Source organism: Gossypium hirsutum, chromosome A11 (assembly GCF_007990345.1).
Source record: "Gossypium hirsutum isolate 1008001.06 chromosome A11, Gossypium_hirsutum_v2.1, whole genome shotgun sequence".
Lineage (NCBI taxonomy): Eukaryota > Viridiplantae > Streptophyta > Magnoliopsida > Malvales > Malvaceae > Gossypium > Gossypium hirsutum.
In genome coordinates, this window is record NC_053434.1 from 62,017,585 (window position 1) to 62,038,682 (window position 21,098).

Sequence of the window (21,098 nt, forward strand, 5' to 3'; positions counted from 1 at the left end):
GGGCTTGGAGCTGTGAGGGAATTCAGAGTGGCCACCCGTTCTGAAAGTTTGATTTTCTTCTGGTGAACTGGACATCCTTTTAATTACGTTTGAGGTTTTGGGCTTTGAAATGTAATAAGGCTGCTTATTTATTTTTTATGGTTTTTATATGTTTTATTAAGATAGTTAATATTTATATTTAATTGTTGAAATTGGATAGCTTTAGGGCGCGTTTTCAAAAACAGTAATTGATTTCAAAATAACACGAAAACAGGCAAAGCTTCCGCAATGAAGATATTTTCCAAAATTAATCACTTTTCCTAAAAAGGACTTAATCAAATCGGTTTCCTAGAAATATACATGACGTTAAGGCATGGCAATGGCAGTTTGCATGTCTAGGATTGGATCCGAAGGGAGTTTGGTACTTAAGCAGTCCGATGGACTCACCTCCTCTTTTCCAGTTTCCTACCTGGTGCACAGCTTCCATTCACTTTAACCTATAATGAAATCATCTTTTAAAACACTCAGTAAGTTTTCTTTCTGGATCGAAAATGTTTTGAATGCTTCGATGTGGCATGTCGAATCCGGCCATAACGTCTGGGCCGGGTAAGGGGTGTTACAATTTTTAAAAATTATGTCATCATTTTAATACATTATTTAAACTAACTAATGATATTATAAATGTAAAACCTTGAAAATTTTTATTGTAAGAAAGTAAGATATTATCCTTGATATAGTAAAATAAGGAAATAAAGTGACAAAAAGAGAAATTTTGAGTTATGTCACCATTGGAAAGTATATTATGATATATTAATTCCAAGAAAAGACTAAATCGCAAAAGTGAGAAAAGTTTTGTAGCCCAAGAGCAAATACTTAAAATTTGAGTGGTTAAAGTGTAAACATGAAAAAGTTGAAAGACTAATAGTACAAATATTTTAAGGATGGAATGATTTAGAAACAAAGAAAAATGGATGAATTAGGACCAAATTGAATAGGTGAAGAAATATAAGGGACTAAATAATAATTTTACCAAATTAAGTGATGACTCAAGGATGAAATTTTAAAAGATCATAAGGGAAAAATGGTCATTTAGCAAGGAAGATAATTTTGAAGAGTAATGATGATGTTGGTGATATTTTAGATTAAAATCAAATAAATAAATAATAGTTTATTAATATTTTGACTTGATTTTTTATATTATTATATTATTATATTTAGTATATAAGCAAAGAAAGATGAATAATTCTCTTCATCTTTCCATGCTACAACGTTAGAAGAAGAGAAAGAAAAGAAATTTTCTTTTCTTTACTATGAAATCCCACTTTTTCTCTCAAATTCTTTGGAAATTTTCATAACCACCCCAAAGAAGAAGTGAAGTAGAGACATTAGAGAGTTAAAATATCATCTTGAAAGAGAGAAATTAGAAGTGAAAGTGGAGAAAATGGTAGAAAAAGTGAGGAACTTAAAGAAACAAGGTAAGTACTTCAAGAAATTTACTTTAATTAATTTTAATCAAGTATAGAGTATGCTAAATTAGTTGAATTAATTGTGAATGTGCTAATATTATGTATGAAAATTTAAAATGGTATATTGAAGTAGCAGAAAAAGAGAATAAATTGTAAGTGTACAAAAGTTTATGCGTGAAATAAAGTATTGTCTTAGGAAGTTTAAAGGAAATGTTAAGTGTTAATGAATTAGTTACAAAGTGAAGTTAAAGTGAAATTATAGTAAATAATGAATTTTCAAGATATTAGGAATTAAATTGTAAACTTGTGAAATTTATAATTGAAATAAGAGAACTTATAATAAAAGTTGATGATAAGTGAGTTTTAAGGATTAAATTGGACAATAATTAAAAGTATAATGATTATGTATGTCTAAAAGAAAGTTAATACAAAGAACCATGAAAGAGTAAAATTAGCATTAAAATAGTTTCTAGATAGCAGTAATGGTTGAACTTTGAAAAATCACCAAAAATTATGGAAATCAAATTAGAGGTTGAATAAAATATGAAATTAAATTTTATTGAGTCTAACTTTACATAGAAGAAACGGTGGAAGAAAAAGGATTTCATATTATGAGATATATGAATTTTTGTGAGACAAAGTCAGATTGATTTCGGGTTCCCCTGTTCTAACTTTGAAAAATCATTGAAAATTGTAAAAAAAAAATAAGTAGGGGTTTAAATTTATATTTTTATATTTTTAATAAGCCTATTTTTAAGAGAAACAAACAAAAATATCATTCAAACCCCGTACTAAGAGATAATTAATTTTTAGTAAAGAAAGGTCGAAGCTGTTAAATAGTAGAACAGGGATAAATTTGAAGATTTTACTGTACTTATTAGCTAAATTATAAATTCTGAAATTTTTATGGTAGAAAGATATTTGAGTCTAGTTTCAAAAACATCAAGCAGATCTTAATTTAGAATTCTGTAGCTCAAGATATAAATAATTTAGTGACTATGACTCAAGTGGACAACTTTGAATGAACATATATGTAAATAGTGGAATTATAGATAATGTTATATATAAGCATGTAACAACTCGTTATTAGTCAAATCGAAACAGTGGTTTCGGGACCACAAATTCGAAGTCAAAATAATTATTTTATTATTATTTTAATGTTATTGCATGATAAAATAATTGTGTGAAAATTTCGTTGAGAAATTTTATCGTTTGAATGCTTAATTTGATAAAAAGGACTAAATCGCGTAAAGTACAAAAGTGATGTTCTAATAGCTAAAGGTGTTTAATAGCTATAGAAATTTAAAGTAGAGGTCCTTACGTTGTAATTAGACCATGTTTAATATGAGTGGACAAAGTTGGACATCTATCAAATGTTTTAAGAGATTAATTAACAAGATTAAAATGATCATTTGTTAAATAAGTTAAGTAAAACAATTAAAAAACAAAGCTATCATCTTCCCTAGCTGTTCTGTCCACTGAAATTAAGAAGGAAGGAACTCCATTTTTGTATTTGAAGGTTCGGCTAGGTCTTTTTGTGCATGTAAGTCATTTTTTACCTGATTTTTAATGATTTCTATGTTTTTGATATCGTTGCGACTAAGTCTAGCTAGCCCAGGAACTATTCTGCAAAATTGTTAAAGCTTTTAAATGTTTCCATTGATGAATATATGAGTATTTTGATGTTTAATGATAGATTATGAATGTTTGATGTTAGTTATACAAGTTTTGTTTAGTGATTTTTAGTGAAAATGCAAATTAGGGATTAAATTGTGAAATGTTGAAATGTGGAAACTTTGTGGTTAAAATGTGAAATAAATGAAAAATATTGGCTGCTAAGGACTAATTGAAATTCGGCCAGCATGGGTTTGGGTGAAATTGCATGAATTTGTAATTTTATGAAATAAGGATTAAATTGTAAAAGATAAGAAACATTAGGGGCAAATGTGTAAAATAGCCTTAATGTGAATTTTGGACTAAATTGAATAGAGAGGTAATTAAATAAGTTAATTTTGATTATATTTAGATCAAGAAAGGAAAAATAAGGACATAGATCAGGGAAAAAACAAGATTTCGGAATAGTTGACTCGTGTTGTTATGTAATGAGTTTCATTGTGAATATATTTTAAATGCTTTGATATTCATAAATTGTGAATACTAGACTACGGATATATAAGACAATGATTCGAAGACGAGTCAGCATTAGAAGTTCCGATTGAACCTTAAGAATAGATTAGGATGCGAATGACATGTCATTAGGGGATTCACTGATTTTGCTTCAAGCCATGATATTGGCACTTCGGGTGCAAGCTTCATTGATTTGGCTTCGAGCCATGATATTAGCACTTAGGGTGCGAGACTCCCAAGTATCCGACATCTATTCTGAATGGTTCAATGGGATAATGAAGATGTGAAATGATGAGAAATAGATACATATCGGTACAGGTAAGTACGGAAAACTATTCGACCAATGAGTCTAAGGAAGTTATGAGTTTATGATTATGTATGTGGATAAATTCATGATAGCTAGAGAGTAATGTATTATTGCATATTATTTCTTTTAATTTGAATGGTAAATGAATGGTGAGACTTCTTTATTATCTTCATATGAGTTTACTAAGCTTTATAGCTTACTTTGTTTATTTTTCGTGTCTTATAGTGATTTCGAGCTAGCTCGGATTTGGGGACTGTCAGAGATCTCGTCACACTATCTTATTATCACTTTGGTACTTTTGAGCTTATGTTTTGGTTATATGGCATGTATAGGATTTATGGCTATTTTGGTTATGAGTTCATAATGATTTTGGTCATTTTGATATGGCTTGTAAATATTAAATGTTTTGGTTTGTATATAGCCATGAGACTTGGCTTATTTTTGGTTGATGTGGTGATGTATATATTTATTTAAATGGCCTATGCTATGAGGTTTATTTTTGCTTATTGAATGCCTAGATAAGATATTGTAGTGAATGTAGCAAATTGCTTAGTGTATGCCTTATTGTGGATTGGTATATTGAGTACTATATAAATGCATTAAGAGTTATGATAGACATGTGATTTTAGGTAAAGTTGTGCACAATTAAAAGTGTCAAATTAGATGTTTTGAGATTTGAGAATTGTATGCTTTGAATTGGTATGTTTTGGTCTGAGTTGTCCTTGAATTGGATGCCCATATATGTTTTGATTATGTGCCATTTGGTTTGTATAGGTGTGAGCAAGTTTGGGGTGGCAAGATGGCTTGGTAAATAGCCTATTCTTGTCCACATGGGCAGAGACACGAGCGTGTGTCTTAGCCTTGTGCGACACACGGTCAGGTTACACGGCCTTGTGTCCCCTGGTGTTGAATTAAAAATCAAGTCAGTATACTCCACACGGCCTAATACACAAGCGTGTGATTGGTCGTGTGGCCTAAGTCAGTATACCCTATAGGTTTGGCACGGCCTAGTACACGGCCTGGCACACGGGTGTGTATGGCCATTTTTAGGGCACTCGGGCATGTGTGTTGGCCATGTGACCCAAGTTAAAGAGTTACACGGGGTCAGATACGGGCTAGGACACGACCATGTACTCCAGTTTCGAATGTCCAAATGGCCTACGACACGGGCGTGTCTTTGGCCATGTGGGAGACACAGCCGGGCCACAAAGGCGTGTGTCCCTTGTTTTTGAGAAAATTTTATAAGTGTTCTCTAAGTTTCTAAAGTTACTGGTTTAGTCTCGAACCACCCCAAATGCATGTTTTGAGCCTCATAGGCTCATATTAGGGATGATATGAATGTAGTGGATTGATATTTGCATGAAATTGAAAATTTATGAGAAAATGAATGTTTAATTGTATTATATGTTTGGTAATGCTCTGTAACCCTATTCTGGTGTTGAATACGGGTAAGGGGTGTTACATTTATTGGTATTAAAGCTACGATTTAGTTGATTCTCGGACTAACATAGTGTGTGTGTGAGTCTAGCTATACATGCCATATATAACCTGTGATAGTGTGATGACTCCTGACAATTTAAAATGTGTTTTTGTATAGTAAATGGATCCCAATCGAGCTGTAGCTAATGATGTCGAGAGTAATGCGTCAGCTCCCGCTCAAGAGGCAGCACGTCTGAATCTAGACAAATATCAAGTAGTCACGGGGGAGAGGCTAAAGAAGCCTTTTTCCAAATGATGAACAAGTGGTTCACAGAGTTTGTTCAAACAAATCCTGTTGCTCAACAACCTCCACCTGCACCTAATCCCCAACCGGTTTCTGTAACCCTTCAAGGTGTGGAACTTCTACGACTAAATAAGCCACCAGTTGATAAGATTAGAAAATATGGGGCTGAAGAGTTCAGAACTACTCTTGATGTCGATCCTGAGAGCGTTGAATTTTGGCGTGAAAATACTATTCGGGTATTACATGAACTTTACTACACGCCCGGGTGAGTGTTTAAAATGTACTGTATCACTTCTAAGGGACACTGCATATCAATGATGGAATACCTTAGTGTCTGTGATATCGATAGAAAGAGTTACTTGGGAATTCTTTCAGACTGAGTTCCGGAAGAAATACATAAGTCAACGGTTTCTCGATCAAAAGCATAAAGAGTTTCTAGAATTGAAACAGGGCCGTATGACTGTGACTGAGTATGAAAGAGAATTTGTAAGATTAAGTAAGTATGCTCGAGAGTATGATTCTACTGAAGAAATCATGTGCAAACGGTTCGTTGATGGGTTGACCGAGGATATTAAACTTCTAGTCGGAATTCTAGAATTCAAAGAATTTATTGTCTTGGTTGATAGAGCTTACAAAGCCGATAACCTTAGCAAAGAAAGGAGAAAGGCAGATTCAGAGGCTAGGGACTTGAGAAAAAGATTGATGAATAAGCCATATCAATCTTTGTTAAAGAAATCCAGATATTCGTACACTCGTCCAAATGCTTCAATCAGATATCTGAACAGAGATCGTGGAAAACAATACTCAAGTTCTAAAGCTCAAACAATTCCAATATTAGGTGTTGGCAATGTGGGAAACAATAAACTCGAGTGTCAACAGTGTAGGAGACGACATTTTGGAAAATGTTGGAATAAAAGTAATAAAGCTTACTTCAGATGTGGTTCGCCAGATCATCTTATTCGGGATTGTCCTACGTTAGCTAAGAAAGACAATTTCCAGAATGTAAGACCGAGTAACACAGCCACTAGAGGGAGGCCACCGAGAAATGCGGGAAATGTAACCAATAGTAGAGGCGCGACAAAAGATTCGACTATGAGATCTGAAGCGAGAGTACCTGCTAGAGCTTACACTATTCGCACTCAAAAAAATGCGTCATCACCTGATGTTATCACCGGTACATTCTCTCTTTATGAAACTAACGTGATTGCTTTGATTGATCCTAGATCAACTCATTCGTATGTTTGTGAGAATTTAGTGTCTAGTAAGAATTTTCCTGTTGAGTCTACTGAGTTTGTGATTAAAGTATCGAACCCTTTAGGCAAGTATGTTCTAGTTGATAAAGTTTGCAAGAACTGTCCTTTAATGACCCGGGGTTACTGTTTTCTTACGGATTTGATGTTATTACCATTTGATGAATTTGATGTGATTCTGGGTATGGATTGGTTATTTCTGTATGATATTGTCGTGAATTGTAGACGAAAGACTATTGAATTGAAATGTCAGAACAATAAAATTCTTCGAATTGAATCAGATGAATCGAGTAGGTTGCCAGTTGTGATTTTATCGATGTTGGCTCAGAGATATGTGAGAAAAGGTTTTGAAGCTTATCTTGCTTATGTTTTAGATACGAAAGTGTCTGAATCTAAGATTGAATCAGTGCCAGTTGTCTGTGAGTATCCGAATGTATTTCCAGAAGAATTATCGGGGTTACCACCGACCAGGGAGGTTGAATTTGCTATTGAGTTAGGACCAAAAGCTTCACCGATATCGATAGCTCCATATAGAATGGCTCCGACAGAATTGAAAGAGTTGAAATCTCAGTTGTAAGAGTTAACAGATAGAGACCTAGTTTTTCGCCCTGGGGTGCGCCAGTGTTGTTCGTAAAGAAGAAAGACGGATCAATAAGAATGTGTATTAATTATCGTCAGCTCAACGAGGTTACAATAAAGAACAAGTATCCGTTACTGAGAATAGATGATTTTTTTGATCAGTTAAAAGGGGCAACAATGTTTTCGAAGATTGATTTGAGATCTAGCTACTATCAGTTACAAGTTAAAGATTCGGATGTGCCAAAAACTGCGTTTAGAACGAGGTACGGACATTATGAATTTCTTGTTATGCCTTTCAGATTGACTAATGCTCCTGCAGTTTTTATGGATTTGATTAATCGGATTTTTAGACCGTATTTAGACAGATTCATTGTTGTTTTCATTGATGACATTCTAATCTATTCACGAGATGAGTCTGAGGTTACAAACCTTAAAAGATAAGCAACTGTACGCTAAATTCAGTAAATGCGAGTTTTGGCTCCGAGAGGTTGGATTTCTAGGACACATTGTTTCAACGGAAGGTATACGAGTTGATGCAAGCAAAATTTCAAAAGTTGTTGACTGGAAACCATCGAGAAATTTATCTGAAGTCAGAAGTTTTTTGGGATTACCTGGCTACTATCGATGTTTTGTTAAAGGGTTCTCGATGATTGCTACACCTATGACCAGATTGCTACAAAAAGATGTAAAATTTGAATGGTCTGAGAAATGTCAACAAAGTTTCGAACAGTTGAATGCATTGTTTACTGAGGCACCAATGTTGGTTCAACTTGAGTCGGGTAAAGATTTTTTGATTTTCAGTGATGTGTCACTGAACGGTTTGGGATATGTTTTGATGGAAGAAGGTAAAGTGATACTTCCAGACAGTTAAAGCCACATGAAAAGAATTATCCAACGCATGATTTAGAGTTAGCCGCTATTGTTTTTGCATTGAAAATTTGGTGTCATCAATTTTACATTGAAAAGTGTCATATCTTTATTGATCACAAGAGCTTGAAATATATAATGACTCAGAAGTATCTGAATTTGCGACAATGAAGATGGTTCGAGTTGCTAAAAGACTATGAGTTAGTAATTGATTATCATCCGGGGAAAGTGAACGTAGTTGCGGATGCTTTGAGTAGAAAATCTCTATTTGCTTTAAGAGCGACGAATATTCAACTAACTTTGTTTGATAATGGTTCAATTCTAGTAGAGTTAAAAGCTAAACCTCTTTTTCTTCAGCAAATTTATGACGTTCCGAAGTGTGATACTGAGTTACAAGCTAAAAGAATGCAATGTGAGTCGACTAGTGATTTTGACTATCAGATCAGATCTGATGATTGTTTAATGTTCCGAGATAGAATTTGCGTACCAAAGAATTCCGAGCTCATTTAGAAAATTTTTCACGAAGCACATAATTGCTGTCTATTTGTTCACCCAGGGAGTACCAAAATGTACAATGATTTGAAACAACAGTACTGGTGGTCGGGTATGAAACGAGACATTTCAGAATTTGTATTGAGATATTTGGTGTGTTAGCAAGTTAAAGCTGAACATCAAGTGCCTTCGGGATTGCTACAGCCGGTGATGATACCAGAATGGAAATAGGATAGAGTTACGATAGATTTAGTATCAGTTTTGCCCCTTCTCCAAAAAAGAAAGATGTTATTTGGGTTGTCGTTGATCAACTAATGAAGACTACACATTTCATTCCAGTACGTACAGACTATTCACTTGATAAATTAGCTAAGTTGTACATATCTGAGATCGTTAGATTGCACGGGGTGCCAGTTTCGATTATTTCAGATAGAGACTTGAGGTTCACATCACGATTTTGAAAGAAATTGCAAGAAGCTCTGGGTACGAGGTTGAATTTTAGTACAACATTTCATCCACAAATTGACAGTCAATCTGAGAGAGTAATTCAGATTCTCGAAGATATGCTTCGTTGTTGTGTTTTAGAATTTGAAGGCAATTAGGAGAAATATTTGCCATTAGTTGAATTTGCGTATAATAATAGCTTTCAATCGAGCATAAAGATGGCACTGTACGAAGCTTTGTATGGTCATAAATGCCGAACTCCATTGTATTGGACCAAGTTGAGTGAGAAAAAGATTTACGAGGTTGATTTGATCCGAGAGACTAAAGATAAAGTGAAAGTAATTCGCGATAGTTTGAAAGCAGCTTCAGATCGATAGAAATCGTACGTGGATTTGAAACAAAAAGACATTGAATTTCAGATCGACGACAGAGTATTTCTGAAAGTATCTCTGTGGAAGAAAATGCTTCATTTTTGTCGCCAAGGAAAATTGAGTCTGCGATTTATCGGACCGTAGGAGATTATTAAATGAATATGGCCAATAGCATATTGTCTAGCTTTACCATCAGAGTTGGAAAAGATTCACAACGTGTTTCATGTGTTGATGTTGCGCCAATATAAATCAGATCCATCGCATATCATTTCTCTGGCAAAGATTGAAATTCAACCCGATATAACGTATAACGAAGAACCGATCAGAATTTTAGCTCGAGAGGTTAAGCAGTTGAGAAATAAAAGCATAGATTTAGTGAAAGTACTTTGGCAACGACACGATATTGAAGAAGCCACGTGGGAGCCCGAGGAAGCTATGAGAAAATAGTACCCTAACCTTTTTGATGGTAAGATTTTCGGGGACGAAAATCCCTAAGGGTGAGAGTTGTAACAGGCCGTTTTTAGTCAAATCGGACCAGTGGTTGCGGGACTAAAAATCTAAAGTCAAAATAATAATTTATTATTATTATTTTAATGTTTACATCATGATAAAATGATTGTGTGAAAATTTCACTGAGAAATTTTATTGTTTGAATGCTTAATTTGATAAAAAAAGACTAAATCGCGTTAAGTACAAAAGTGATGTTCTAATAGCTAAAGGTGTTTAATAGCTATAAAAATTTAAAGTAGAGGTCCTTATGTTGTAATTAGACCATATTTAACATGAATGGACAAAGATGGACATCTATCAAATCTTTTAAGTGATTACTTAACAAGGTTAAAATGGTAATTTATTAAATAAGTTAAGTAAAACAATTAAAAAAACAAAGCTATCATCTTCCATAGTTGTTTTGTCCACCGAAATTAAGAAGAAAGAACTCTACTTTAGTATTTGAAGGTTCGGCTAAGTCTTTTTGTGCATGTAAGTCATTTTTTACCTGGTTTTTAATGATTTCTATGTTTTTAATATCGTTGCAACTAGGTCTAGCTAGCCTAGGGACTATTTTGCAAAATTTTTAAAGATTTTAGATGTTTCCATTGATGAATACATGAGTATTTTGATGTTTAATGATAGATTATGAATGTTTGATGTAAGTTATACAAGTTTTGTTTAGTGATTTTTAGTGAAAATGCAAATTTGGGATTAAATTGTAAAGTGTGGAAACTTTGTGGTTAAAATGAGAAACAAATGAAAAATATGGGCTGCTAGGGACCTAATTGAAATTTGGCTAGCATGGGTTTGGGTGAAATTGCATGAATTTGTAATTTTATGAAATAAGGACTAAATTGTAAAAGATGAGAAACATTAGGGGAAAATGTGTGAAAGTTCCTTAATGTGAATTTTGGACTAAATTGAATAGAGAGGTAATTAAAAAAGTTAATTTTGATTATATTTAGATCAAGAAAGGCAGAATACGGACTTAGATCAGGGAAAGAACAAAGTTTCGAAATAGTTGACTTGTGTTGTCGCTTTTGCATCAGAGTAAGTTTGTATGTAATAAGTTTCATTATGAATATATTTTAAATGCTTTGATATTGCATAAACTGTGAATACAAGACTACGAATATATTCAACAATGATTCGAAGACGAGTCAGCATTGGAAATCCCGGTTGATTCTTAGGAATAGATTAGGATATGAATGACATGTCATTAGGGGATTCATTGATTTAGCCTCAGGCCATGATACTGGCACTTCGGGTGCAAGCTTTATTGATTTGGCTTTGGGCCATGATATTGGCACTTAGGGTACCAGACTCCTGAGTATCCGACTTCTATTCCGAATGGTTCAATGGGTATAATAAAGATGTGAAATGATGAGAAATAGATACGTATCGGTACAGGTAAGTATGGAAAACTATTCGACAAATGAGTCTAAGGAAGTTGTGAGTTTATGATTATGTATGTAGATAAATTCATGATAGTTAGAGAGTAATGTATTGTTGCATATTATGTCTTTTAATTTGAATGGTAAATGAATGGTGAGACTTGCTTATTGTCTTTATACAAGTTTACTAAGCTTTATATCTTACTTTGTTTATTTTCTGTGTCTTATAGTGATTTCAAGCTAGCTTAGATTTGGGGACCATCGGAGACTTCGTCACACTATCCTATTATCACTTTGGTACTTTTGAGCTTATGTTTTGGTTATATGGCATGTATAGGATTTATGACTATTTTGGTTACGAGTTGATAATGATTTTGGTCATTTTGATATGGCTTGTAAATATTAAATGTTTTTGTTTGTCTATAGCCATGAAACTTGGCTTATTTTGGGTTGATGTAGTGATATATATGTGTGTGTGTGTGTGTGTGTTTAAATGGCCTATGCTATAAGGTTTATCTTTGCTTATTGAATGCATAGATAAGATATGGTAGTGAAGGTAGCAAATTGCTTAGTGTATGCCTTATTGTAGATTGGTATATTGAGTACTATATAAATACATTCAGAGTTATGATAGACATGTGGTTTTAGGTAAAGTTGTGCACAATTAAAAGTGTCAAATTAGGTGTTTTGAGATTTGAGAATTGTATGCTTTGAATTAGTATGTTTTGGTCTTAGTTGTGCTTGGATTGGATGCCCATATATACTTTGATTATGTGCCATTTGGGTTGTGTAGGTGTGAGCAAGTTTAGGGTGGCAAGATGGCTTCGTAAATAGTCTATTTTTTCCACACGGGTGTATGTCTCAGCCGTGTCGACACACGATCAGGTTACATAGTCGTGTGTCCCCTGGTGTTGAATTAAAAATTAAGTCAGTATGATCCACATGGCTTAATACACGGGCATGTGATTGGTCGTGTGGCCTAAGTCAATATACCCTACAGGTTTGGCACGGCCTGGCACATGGGAGTGTGTGGCCATTTTTAGGGCACACAGGCTAGCCACACGGGCGTGTGTGTTGGCCGTGTGACCTAAGTCAGAGAGTTGCACTGGGTCGGACACAGGCTGGGACACGGCCATGTGCTCCAATTTCGAATGTCCCCACGGCCTACAACACGAGAGTGTCTTTGGCCGTGTGAGAGACACAGTCGGGCCATACGGGCATATGTCCCCTGTTTTTGAGAAAATTTTATAAGTGTTCTCTAAGTTTCTAAAGTTATCGGTTTAGTCCCGAACCACCCCGAATGCATGTTTTGAGCCTCGTAGGCTCGTATTAGGGACAATATGAATGTAGTGCATTGATATTTGCATGAAATTGAAAATGTATGAGAAAACATATGTGTAATTGTATTATATATTCGGTAATGCTTTGTAACCCTATTTCGACGTTGAATACGGGTGAATGGTGTTACAAAGCATGTTATATACATTAAGGATGTGGTATGGAGAGGAGGAGGAGGAAAATATATATGTATATTCAGATAGCATGGGTTTACATTAAAAATGGCTAATTTACATGTTTTAGGCTCAGAGACTAAATTGAATAAAAGTAAAATTTTAGGAGCAATTTTGTAAAAATGTCAAAAATGACCAAATTGCATGAAATGAATTGTTTATTGTCTAAATTAATATATTGAAAGAAATTGTTAATAACAAGTGGGTTTAGAGCTTTAATTTTGTTGTATGATGATATTATAAAGTGATTTTATTAAATATTAATGATAGTATCAAATTGTGAAAATAGCTAAAATATTAGGGTTTGGTATTAAATTCCTATTTTATTAAGGGCTGTTTGATAGCTTAGAATATTTGGATAAATTAATAATTGATAAAAAATAGTTGATTCGATAGATTAACTAGTCAATGGACTAAATTGCAAAAGTTGTAAAAATTAGGGTAATTGTGTAAATTTAAAAAATTGATGGGTATAAATTGTGAAATGAATTGGAACTAAAATATATGCTAATGAATAAGAAATTTTATATTTTAGATCAATATTCCGTCGATACTCGTGAAAAAAAATAGCGAAATAGTCTCTGAACTCTTGCAATTATTACAATTCAATTCAGGTAAGTTTGTATGGTTAAACTATAATGTTTATTTATTAAATTGATGAATGGAATTGTGAATTCATTCATATCTATTGCTGAAAATAAAATTATTGTTAAATTATGAAATTGAATAAATGTTAAAAATGAGTGGAACGCGGGATTGAGTACAATCGTTCTATTGTAAAGGGTGAATTGACGGATAAGACCATAACTGGGTTATGACACTATGAACGTAAGACCATGGTTGGACCATGACAGTGTTTATATGTAAGACCATAGCTGGGCTATGACATTTTAATGAAAAGACCATAACTGGGTTATGACACTATGAACGTAAGACCATGGTTGGACCATGACAGTGTTTATATGTAAGACCATAGCTGGGCTATGACATTTTAATGAAAAGACCATAACTGGGTTATGGCACTTTGAACGTAAGACCATGGTTGGACCATGGTGATATATATATGTGTAAGACCATAGCTGGGCTATGGAATTTTGATAATAAGACCATAACTGGGTTATGGCACTACGAATGTAAGACCATGGCAGGGCTATGGCATTGCATGTGTAAGACCATAGTTGGACTATGGCACAAAGAAAACGATGTACTCATATCTGTAAGTCATTCCTCGAATGGTAAGTTATCGGGAGTTGTCTTGAATGATACATATATATGTGTGTGTGTGTGTGTGTGTGTGTGTGTGTGTGTGTGTGTGTGTGTGTGTGTGTGTGTGTGTGTGTGTGTGTGTGTGTGTGTGTGTGTGTGTGTGTGTGTGTGTGTGTGTGTGTGTGTGTGAAGGAATAGTAAAAGATGATAAGTATCATGAAATGAATATATATATCAATATCTTGATATGTTGAAACATGGAAATTATGTAAGTTGAGACAAGTAATAAATTCAAGAGTGACCTATTGAGATAATAAGGTTACTGATGTTGAAATTATAAGAATCATATTTAAGTATGCTAACAAGTGTTGTTGTTTACTGCTTAGGCAAGTGCCAAATATTTGGTTGAATGGTAGTATGTTTAATTATATGATGCATTGAAATGGTAAGTGTTTAAATGAAAATATGCTCGTGCTTATGAAAGAATGATAAGGTTTAAGTTATGCAATTTCTTATGAAATGATTTATCGTGTGATTAATTCGGAAAAGGTCTTTGTTTAAGTGCACTAACTTGTAGCTATGATGGAATGATATGCTTATGACTAGTGTGTTATGCCTACAGAATGAATGTGGAAAGTAAAGAAACATAAATGAAAATAAAGAAATTTGGAAGAATTAAAGCTGTGTTAAAATCCTACCATACTAGGAATAATATATATAAGTGATACTGTAGATTTATTCACTTAGTGAGCTGTTAAATATAACTTTATGAATATTGTGGTATCAATATTGGATTATTCTAGATATGTTTAAATTTCATATTTGAAAAGAAGTATTATGATTAAAGTTTATACGAGCTTACTAAGCATTCATTGCTTATGTATTGATTTTCCTTTATTTTCCAGATTATTGGAAGCTCATTGGGTTGGAAGTTTTTCGGAGTTGTCTCACACTATCCATCGGTTCTATTGGTACTTTTGAATGTTTTTATTTTGGTTACAATGGCATGTATAGATTGATATACAATTGGGTGAGAAATATGGCTTGTAAAATGGCCTATTTTTGTCACACGGGTAGAGACACGGGCGTGTGTCTCAACTGTGGCCAGGTGACACAGCCGTGTGTCACCTATATTTTAAATTTGCACAAAACAAAATGCCCACACAGCCTGAGACACGGGCATGTCTCCAAACCGTGTGACCTCTGCAATATTGAAAATTTTAAATATTTCCGAAAAATTTTCTGAGTCTTCGGCTTAGTCCCTATTTGTTTCTAATACGTAATTAGGGCTTCGAGGGCTCATTTAAAGGACAATATGTATAATTTGGTTTGGTTTCTAATATGAATGCTAGATGAAATGAAATGTCTGATAATTAATTTTGTAAGCTCCAGTAATGCTCCGTAACCCTATTCCAGCGATGGATTTGAGTTAGGGGTGTTACAATAAAAATTGAAGTATAGAAATTAAATCTTAAATTCAAACATAAAATAAGTACCAAAAGTGAAAATTGACCCATTGGTATAGTGTTACTGATATAGTAAGTACAGACATTACTTTTATATAGTAGAGTTATAATTATGTATTGAAATATCTTAAATAAAATATCTTAAATGTTATTATAAATCCTTTAAAAATTAAAGAAAAATCACAAAAATCAATTTGAATAATTTAACTAAGACAATGGCACGGACCAAAAATATATTCTAAAAGACAACTGTGATCTGAAGAAGATATAAAAATAGAAAGTTTTGATGATATTTAGAATTTTATTCCTAATTAATTGTTAAACTCATTATTTAAAATATTGTAGTAATTAGATAAAAATTATATGGTATGGAAATTTTCAAAAAATATTTATAATACAAAATCATAAATAAAAGTGAAATACTAATTATACTATAAGTATAATAAAAGATATATTGAATATAAATTTATTATACAAAATTAAAATTGTTATTATTATTTAAAAATAACTTAAAATAATTTTAAATTTATTGAAGTTCAAAAAATAAGTGATGCAATATAAATATTAACTTTCCTTTAATTCATGCATATCTTAAAATAGAATACAATTTTTTATTGACTAATGTGATACATCTTTTTAGTCTGCTAAAATTAATCATTCAACAACAAAAGTTTAAAAGTTTCTCCACATTTGTGTTATTGTTATTTTAGGATAATGATTAGATGGAGTTTTTCATTTTTATATTTTTAATTATTATTTAAAAATAAGTAAATCAGATAAATTATAATTTCTTAATTTGCTTCTGAAATAAAAAAAAACATTTATATATTATATAAATCTAACTTATTATAATGTGCCTTAATATCATACCAATCCGTAGCGAAATGATAAATTTATTAATTTTTAATCATAAGACAATGTTTGTAACTTTGATGGGTTAGTTTACTAATTATCCAAAATCTAGGGTTGAAATTTAATTTAGAGAGAGATTAAGGGCTAGAAGTTAATTTTCATATTTTATAACCAGTTTTCATGATCATACGTTCAGCCAACTAATAAGCCATAGATATAAATACCTCAAAAGGAAGCGGGTAGTAGTAGTAGTTAAAAAGAACATTTCCTGAATTTCTATTTTATTTAATATTCTTTTGGGGAAAAAAAAACACTTTTTATTTTTTTTCCAGTTCTTTGTTTTGTAAGAATAATTTCTCGACAAAAAATCCGATGCGCCACTCGTTTCTCCGATCAGGTACTCAATTTTTCATCCTCAATTTTCTCCCAAAAGTTCACTCATAATTCGAAATTCAGTATTTAATGCAAAGGTTTTTTTCTTTCTTTCTTTGCTTCGAATTCTCTAGATAAATTGATCGTTGTGAAGTTTCGTCGAAGTCTTAAGCTTTGGATGAAAATGCATTAATCTGATTGTTTGTTGTTTCATAATGGTTAATATTGTTCTCCAGAGGAGAAAAAAAGTTGGACATCAATCTATTAGACTTATTAATTTTCATAAATCTGTCCTTTCAGAATATAATTTTGATTTTTTTTAGAGGAAATTAGAGATTTATAGTGATAGGTACATTTCTTGAGCTGTGAATACATGTTGTGATGGATTTAGTCTAAATTTATGTATAATTTGAGTCAACAGATGTTGAAAGTTTGAGCTTTATGCTTTAGATGGCGTTTGGATTTGTAGAACTTTGTCTAAATTTCTCAAACATAATTACATCAAGGATTTTATTTTTTTCTATTTTTTCATTATTTTGGTATTTTTTTTGTGAAATTTTAAATTCTGCACTACTGGAATTTTACTACGGTTGAGATTTGGAGCCTTAGAAAATGTCTAGAAAAAAAATCTGTCTGTGAATGTCTGGTGGTTGTGTAAATATGATTATTGCCTTTGAAATGGTTTGATTTAGTTTTGGCACCTATTTCTTCTACAATTACAATGTTTTTTGCTAGTTGTCTAAACATGATGGATAGGCGCATAAGCATATAGGATTGAGTGGTACTAGTGATTGATCTTTTCAAATTCCGATTGTTTATATTTTCTTTCGTTGGGGATTTCAGGACTTTGTTAATGGGTGCCCCTAAGCAGAAATGGACAGCAGAAGAAGAAGCGGCCCTCAAGGCAGGAGTTCTTAAGCATGGTACTGGTAAATGGCGCAATATACTTTCAGATCCTGAGTTTAGTTCTGTCTTGCGTTCACGCTCAAATGTCGATCTCAAGGTATGTAGCTGACCTCTAGCAGTCTTCACTAAGTACTGTTGGAATAAGTTTTTAAATTTTCTGGTTTAATTCCTGATAGTGCCTTTATTAACGGCATGGAGGTGAACTAATGAGTATAGTTTTATTGCGGCCAGGATAAATGGAGAAATATAAATGCAACCGCCATATGGGGTTCAAGGCAGAAGGCCAAGCTTGCCCTCAAAAGAAATCAGTTGGCTGCTAAACATGACGATAACCCCATGGCTCTAATCACTGTACCTCCAAGAGAAGAAGTCGTTGATGCTAAGCCCCTTGCAGTTTCTAGTGGAACAACAAGGGCAACTGGTTCCAAGAAACTGATTTCAAGGTTATCTATTACGTATAGTCTTATGTGGTACTGAACTTATTTCTAGTTGAATGTAGGTATATGAGTTCCTAGATATTAAATAACGACAATTTCAAACTTTTCTATTGAAATTGCTAGGTTATTTATTAAACATATTTGTATATCATATTGAAGTTATTTTTAGTTGAACCTGTTTACATGAGCATCAGATACTTGCCACATGAAAAGACACAGAAAGAAAAACTTATTATTCCCTAAATTGTTTCATTTTAAACTGGCTGTAAATACACATATTTTTAGTGCCTTTGGCCAACAGCGCTTATTTGTAACTGATGAAAACAAAATTTATCCAACTTCTTGGTCTTTGTAGGCAAAAACAGTCTTGTACTGAGAGCCATGTTATTCTGATTATGGACAGGCATATTCATTGCTGCTTAAGTGATATCCTCTCAATGTTGTAGGTTGGACAATATTTTACTAGAGGCTATCACTAGTTTGAAAGAGCCAGCCGGTTCTGACAGAGCTTCAATTGCGGTATACATAGAGGTGCTTTTCCTTCTTGGATTATTCCTGAATTCTGAATACTAAAAAGAAAAGTACTCATTTAACTAAACTGCTGGAGGATTTTTTGTTTTTGTAATGGTTTTTATATGTCAAGAATTTTCCTTCTTTCTTGTTCTCCAGTAGGTATGGAACTTATATTTTCTTTTTCTCCTTTTTTGTTCTATTTCTGATTTAAAAATCTTTTAACCTAAAGCTCATCTCTGAAATTACTGTGAATGTTTTCTGCAAACATCTAAACTAATATGAGTTGGTTTGTCTTTGACATTATAGGAGAAATATGCTACTCCACCAAACCTCAAGAAGCTATTGGCAACTAAATTAAAGCTGTTGGTAGCAAATGGGACATTGATAAAGGTAATCATCCTGTTAATTACAGGTGGACCAATATCAGTAGAATATTATTACTTTTGTCAAGCATATAAATTCAATATTAGTGTCCCAGGGTCATCGAAAAGGTCCTTAGAATTCAGACAGAAATGCTTAGGTGATACTTTTGCCATTGATGTTCCTGAAAACAATATTAAGGTTAATTGATATGGCATGTGCAATTGTAATATTTGATTTAAAGAAAGAGCGCTGGGAAAAGTTGCTTCCTGTTTGCAAAATGTGTCCAACAACTTTGATACTTTTCTTCTTCAATAGTTGCATGAAATGTTGATGTTAGTTTTCTGATCTACATATGGAAAGTTACTGGCATATCTTCACAAAATGGGGGAAATATGTTTCTAAAGAAGATTAAGTCTAATGTTCATAAGCTGGGACTGACTCATATTTTCAATGTGTATGTTAATAGGTAAAGCACAAGTACAAGGTTGCACCGCGTTCAACTATTTCTGAAGCAAGAAAATCTCCTCTGCTTCTTTCGGAAGGAAGGCCAAAGGATTCTTCAAAAGCGAAGAAGAAAGGCATCAACATTCTTTCTAAAACCCAAGTTAATGCAGATTTGTTGAAAATGAGGAGCATGACTGCAGAAGAGGCTGCTGCAGCTGCCGCACAAGCAGTTGCAGAGGCAGAAGTTGCAATCGCAGAGGCTGAAAAGGCTGCAAGAGAGGCAGATGTGGCAGAAGCTGAAGCAGAAGCGGCAAAAATTTTTGCTAAAGCAGCAGAGAAAGCATTGAAGTCTAGGATGCTATAGACCTGGTAAATCATTTTTAATCAGTTCTTGAGTATTCTTCTTAGTGAATTATGTTCATAGATTTGAAAACACAGGTTTTCTCAGTGGATGATCGAGTTGGTTGTTTAAGAGGGATAAACGTGATATTTACCCCCTGCAGCTCTGCCAATCAACAAACCTTCATTGCAACAACTTCACACCCGTTGAACAAATTTCATTTCACTTATTTCTGTGAGCCTACTTCAACCTTTCCTCTATATGGTTGAAAAATTACTGAGACAAAGATGTAGGAAGGAATGGCTATTCGTTTTCTGTTTAGTATCCTTTGACTTCTTTTGACTTAGAGATAGGATAATTTCGTAAAAGAAATCCCTGTGAAATCAGGCAGTTACTTTCACTTCATAACATCAGTGTTTCCTCCTCATAGATGCTACTCTTTTCCGTTTATTTTGCACCAAGTATATCCAAGAAATAGTGACATGGTGCGGACAAAAATTTTTGACATCCATCACGTTCATGTTGTCAGAAACTACAATATATTAGTTGTGAAGTACATCCAACAGAATGATGAGTGACCAGACATTTTTGTCATCCATCATTTTCATGTTCTCCAAAACTGCAGTATATTACTGATTTTCTTCTGTGAACTGCAGTATATTTTCATATCTTTTGTGAACTCAACTTTTGGTGTTTATCTTCTTGATATCGGTTGCAAACTTGTGCAGATGGCATAAATGGAAACCTACAATTTTGTCTTTAGTTCATTGCTGGAAAAATGCAAGAGACTCCGACATCATGCTGGCCTGGCATACCAACCGCGATCATGTCTATAACTGTAAATATATTAGGCTTGTAAAGAAGAAAATGTGAGATAAATCGGTCCATCAAGCGCTACTTTTTGTACGAACATTTGGTAAAGGAGGTTAGAGGTGTTAGTGATTCTATAACTTTATCATGAAGTAAAAGGGTACAGATATAGCAAAAAGAAATAGAGAAAGGCATTCATGATGGCACGCTTTGAGATATATGATCCGTCTCTACTGAAAGTCAACCCGAAAACAATTGAACCGCAATTTTGCTAGTGGGTGTTCAAGCTATTTAGTGTTGCTGTTGGCTAATGGCCACTTAAAAAAAATAACCTCTCTCTCTCTCCATCATCTGATTTGACTTGTATTACAATTGCAATATTTTATA

The 21,098-nt window shown here is 33.3% G+C and overlaps 1 protein-coding gene across 2 annotated transcripts; it reads left to right on the forward strand.

The window, feature by feature from the left end:
* Positions 1-16,724: 16,724 nt before the first annotated feature.
* Positions 16,725-21,098, forward strand: LOC107899264 (telomere repeat-binding factor 2). 2 transcript variants are annotated; one of them, XR_001684631.2, is made up of 8 exons: positions 16,725-16,923; positions 17,742-17,901; positions 18,036-18,247; positions 18,688-18,772; positions 19,061-19,144; positions 19,584-19,930; positions 20,000-20,135; positions 20,630-21,098. XR_001684631.2 is itself a non-coding variant. In XM_016824939.2 (7 exons), the coding sequence occupies exons 2-6, from the start codon at positions 17,752-17,754 to the stop codon at positions 19,923-19,925; spliced, it is 873 nt and encodes a 290-aa protein (XP_016680428.1). In that variant the 5' UTR covers positions 16,770-16,923; positions 17,742-17,751; the 3' UTR covers positions 19,926-19,930; positions 20,630-21,098. The 2 variants fall into 2 exon arrangements, 1 of the variants encoding a protein (XP_016680428.1); XM_016824939.2 differs by lacking the exon at positions 20,000-20,135 and having other exon boundaries at positions 16,770-16,923.

Coding starts and splice junctions, on each gene's coding strand:
- LOC107899264 (XM_016824939.2), top strand. CDS start 17,752: ATGGGTGCCCCTAAGCAGAAATGGACAGCAGAAGAAGAAGCGGCCCTC. Junction 17,902..18,035: donor GCTCAAATGTCGATCTCAAG/GTATGTAGCTGA, acceptor TATTGCGGCCAG/GATAAATGGAGAAATATAAA. Junction 18,248..18,687: donor TCCAAGAAACTGATTTCAAG/GTTATCTATTAC, acceptor TCAATGTTGTAG/GTTGGACAATATTTTACTAG.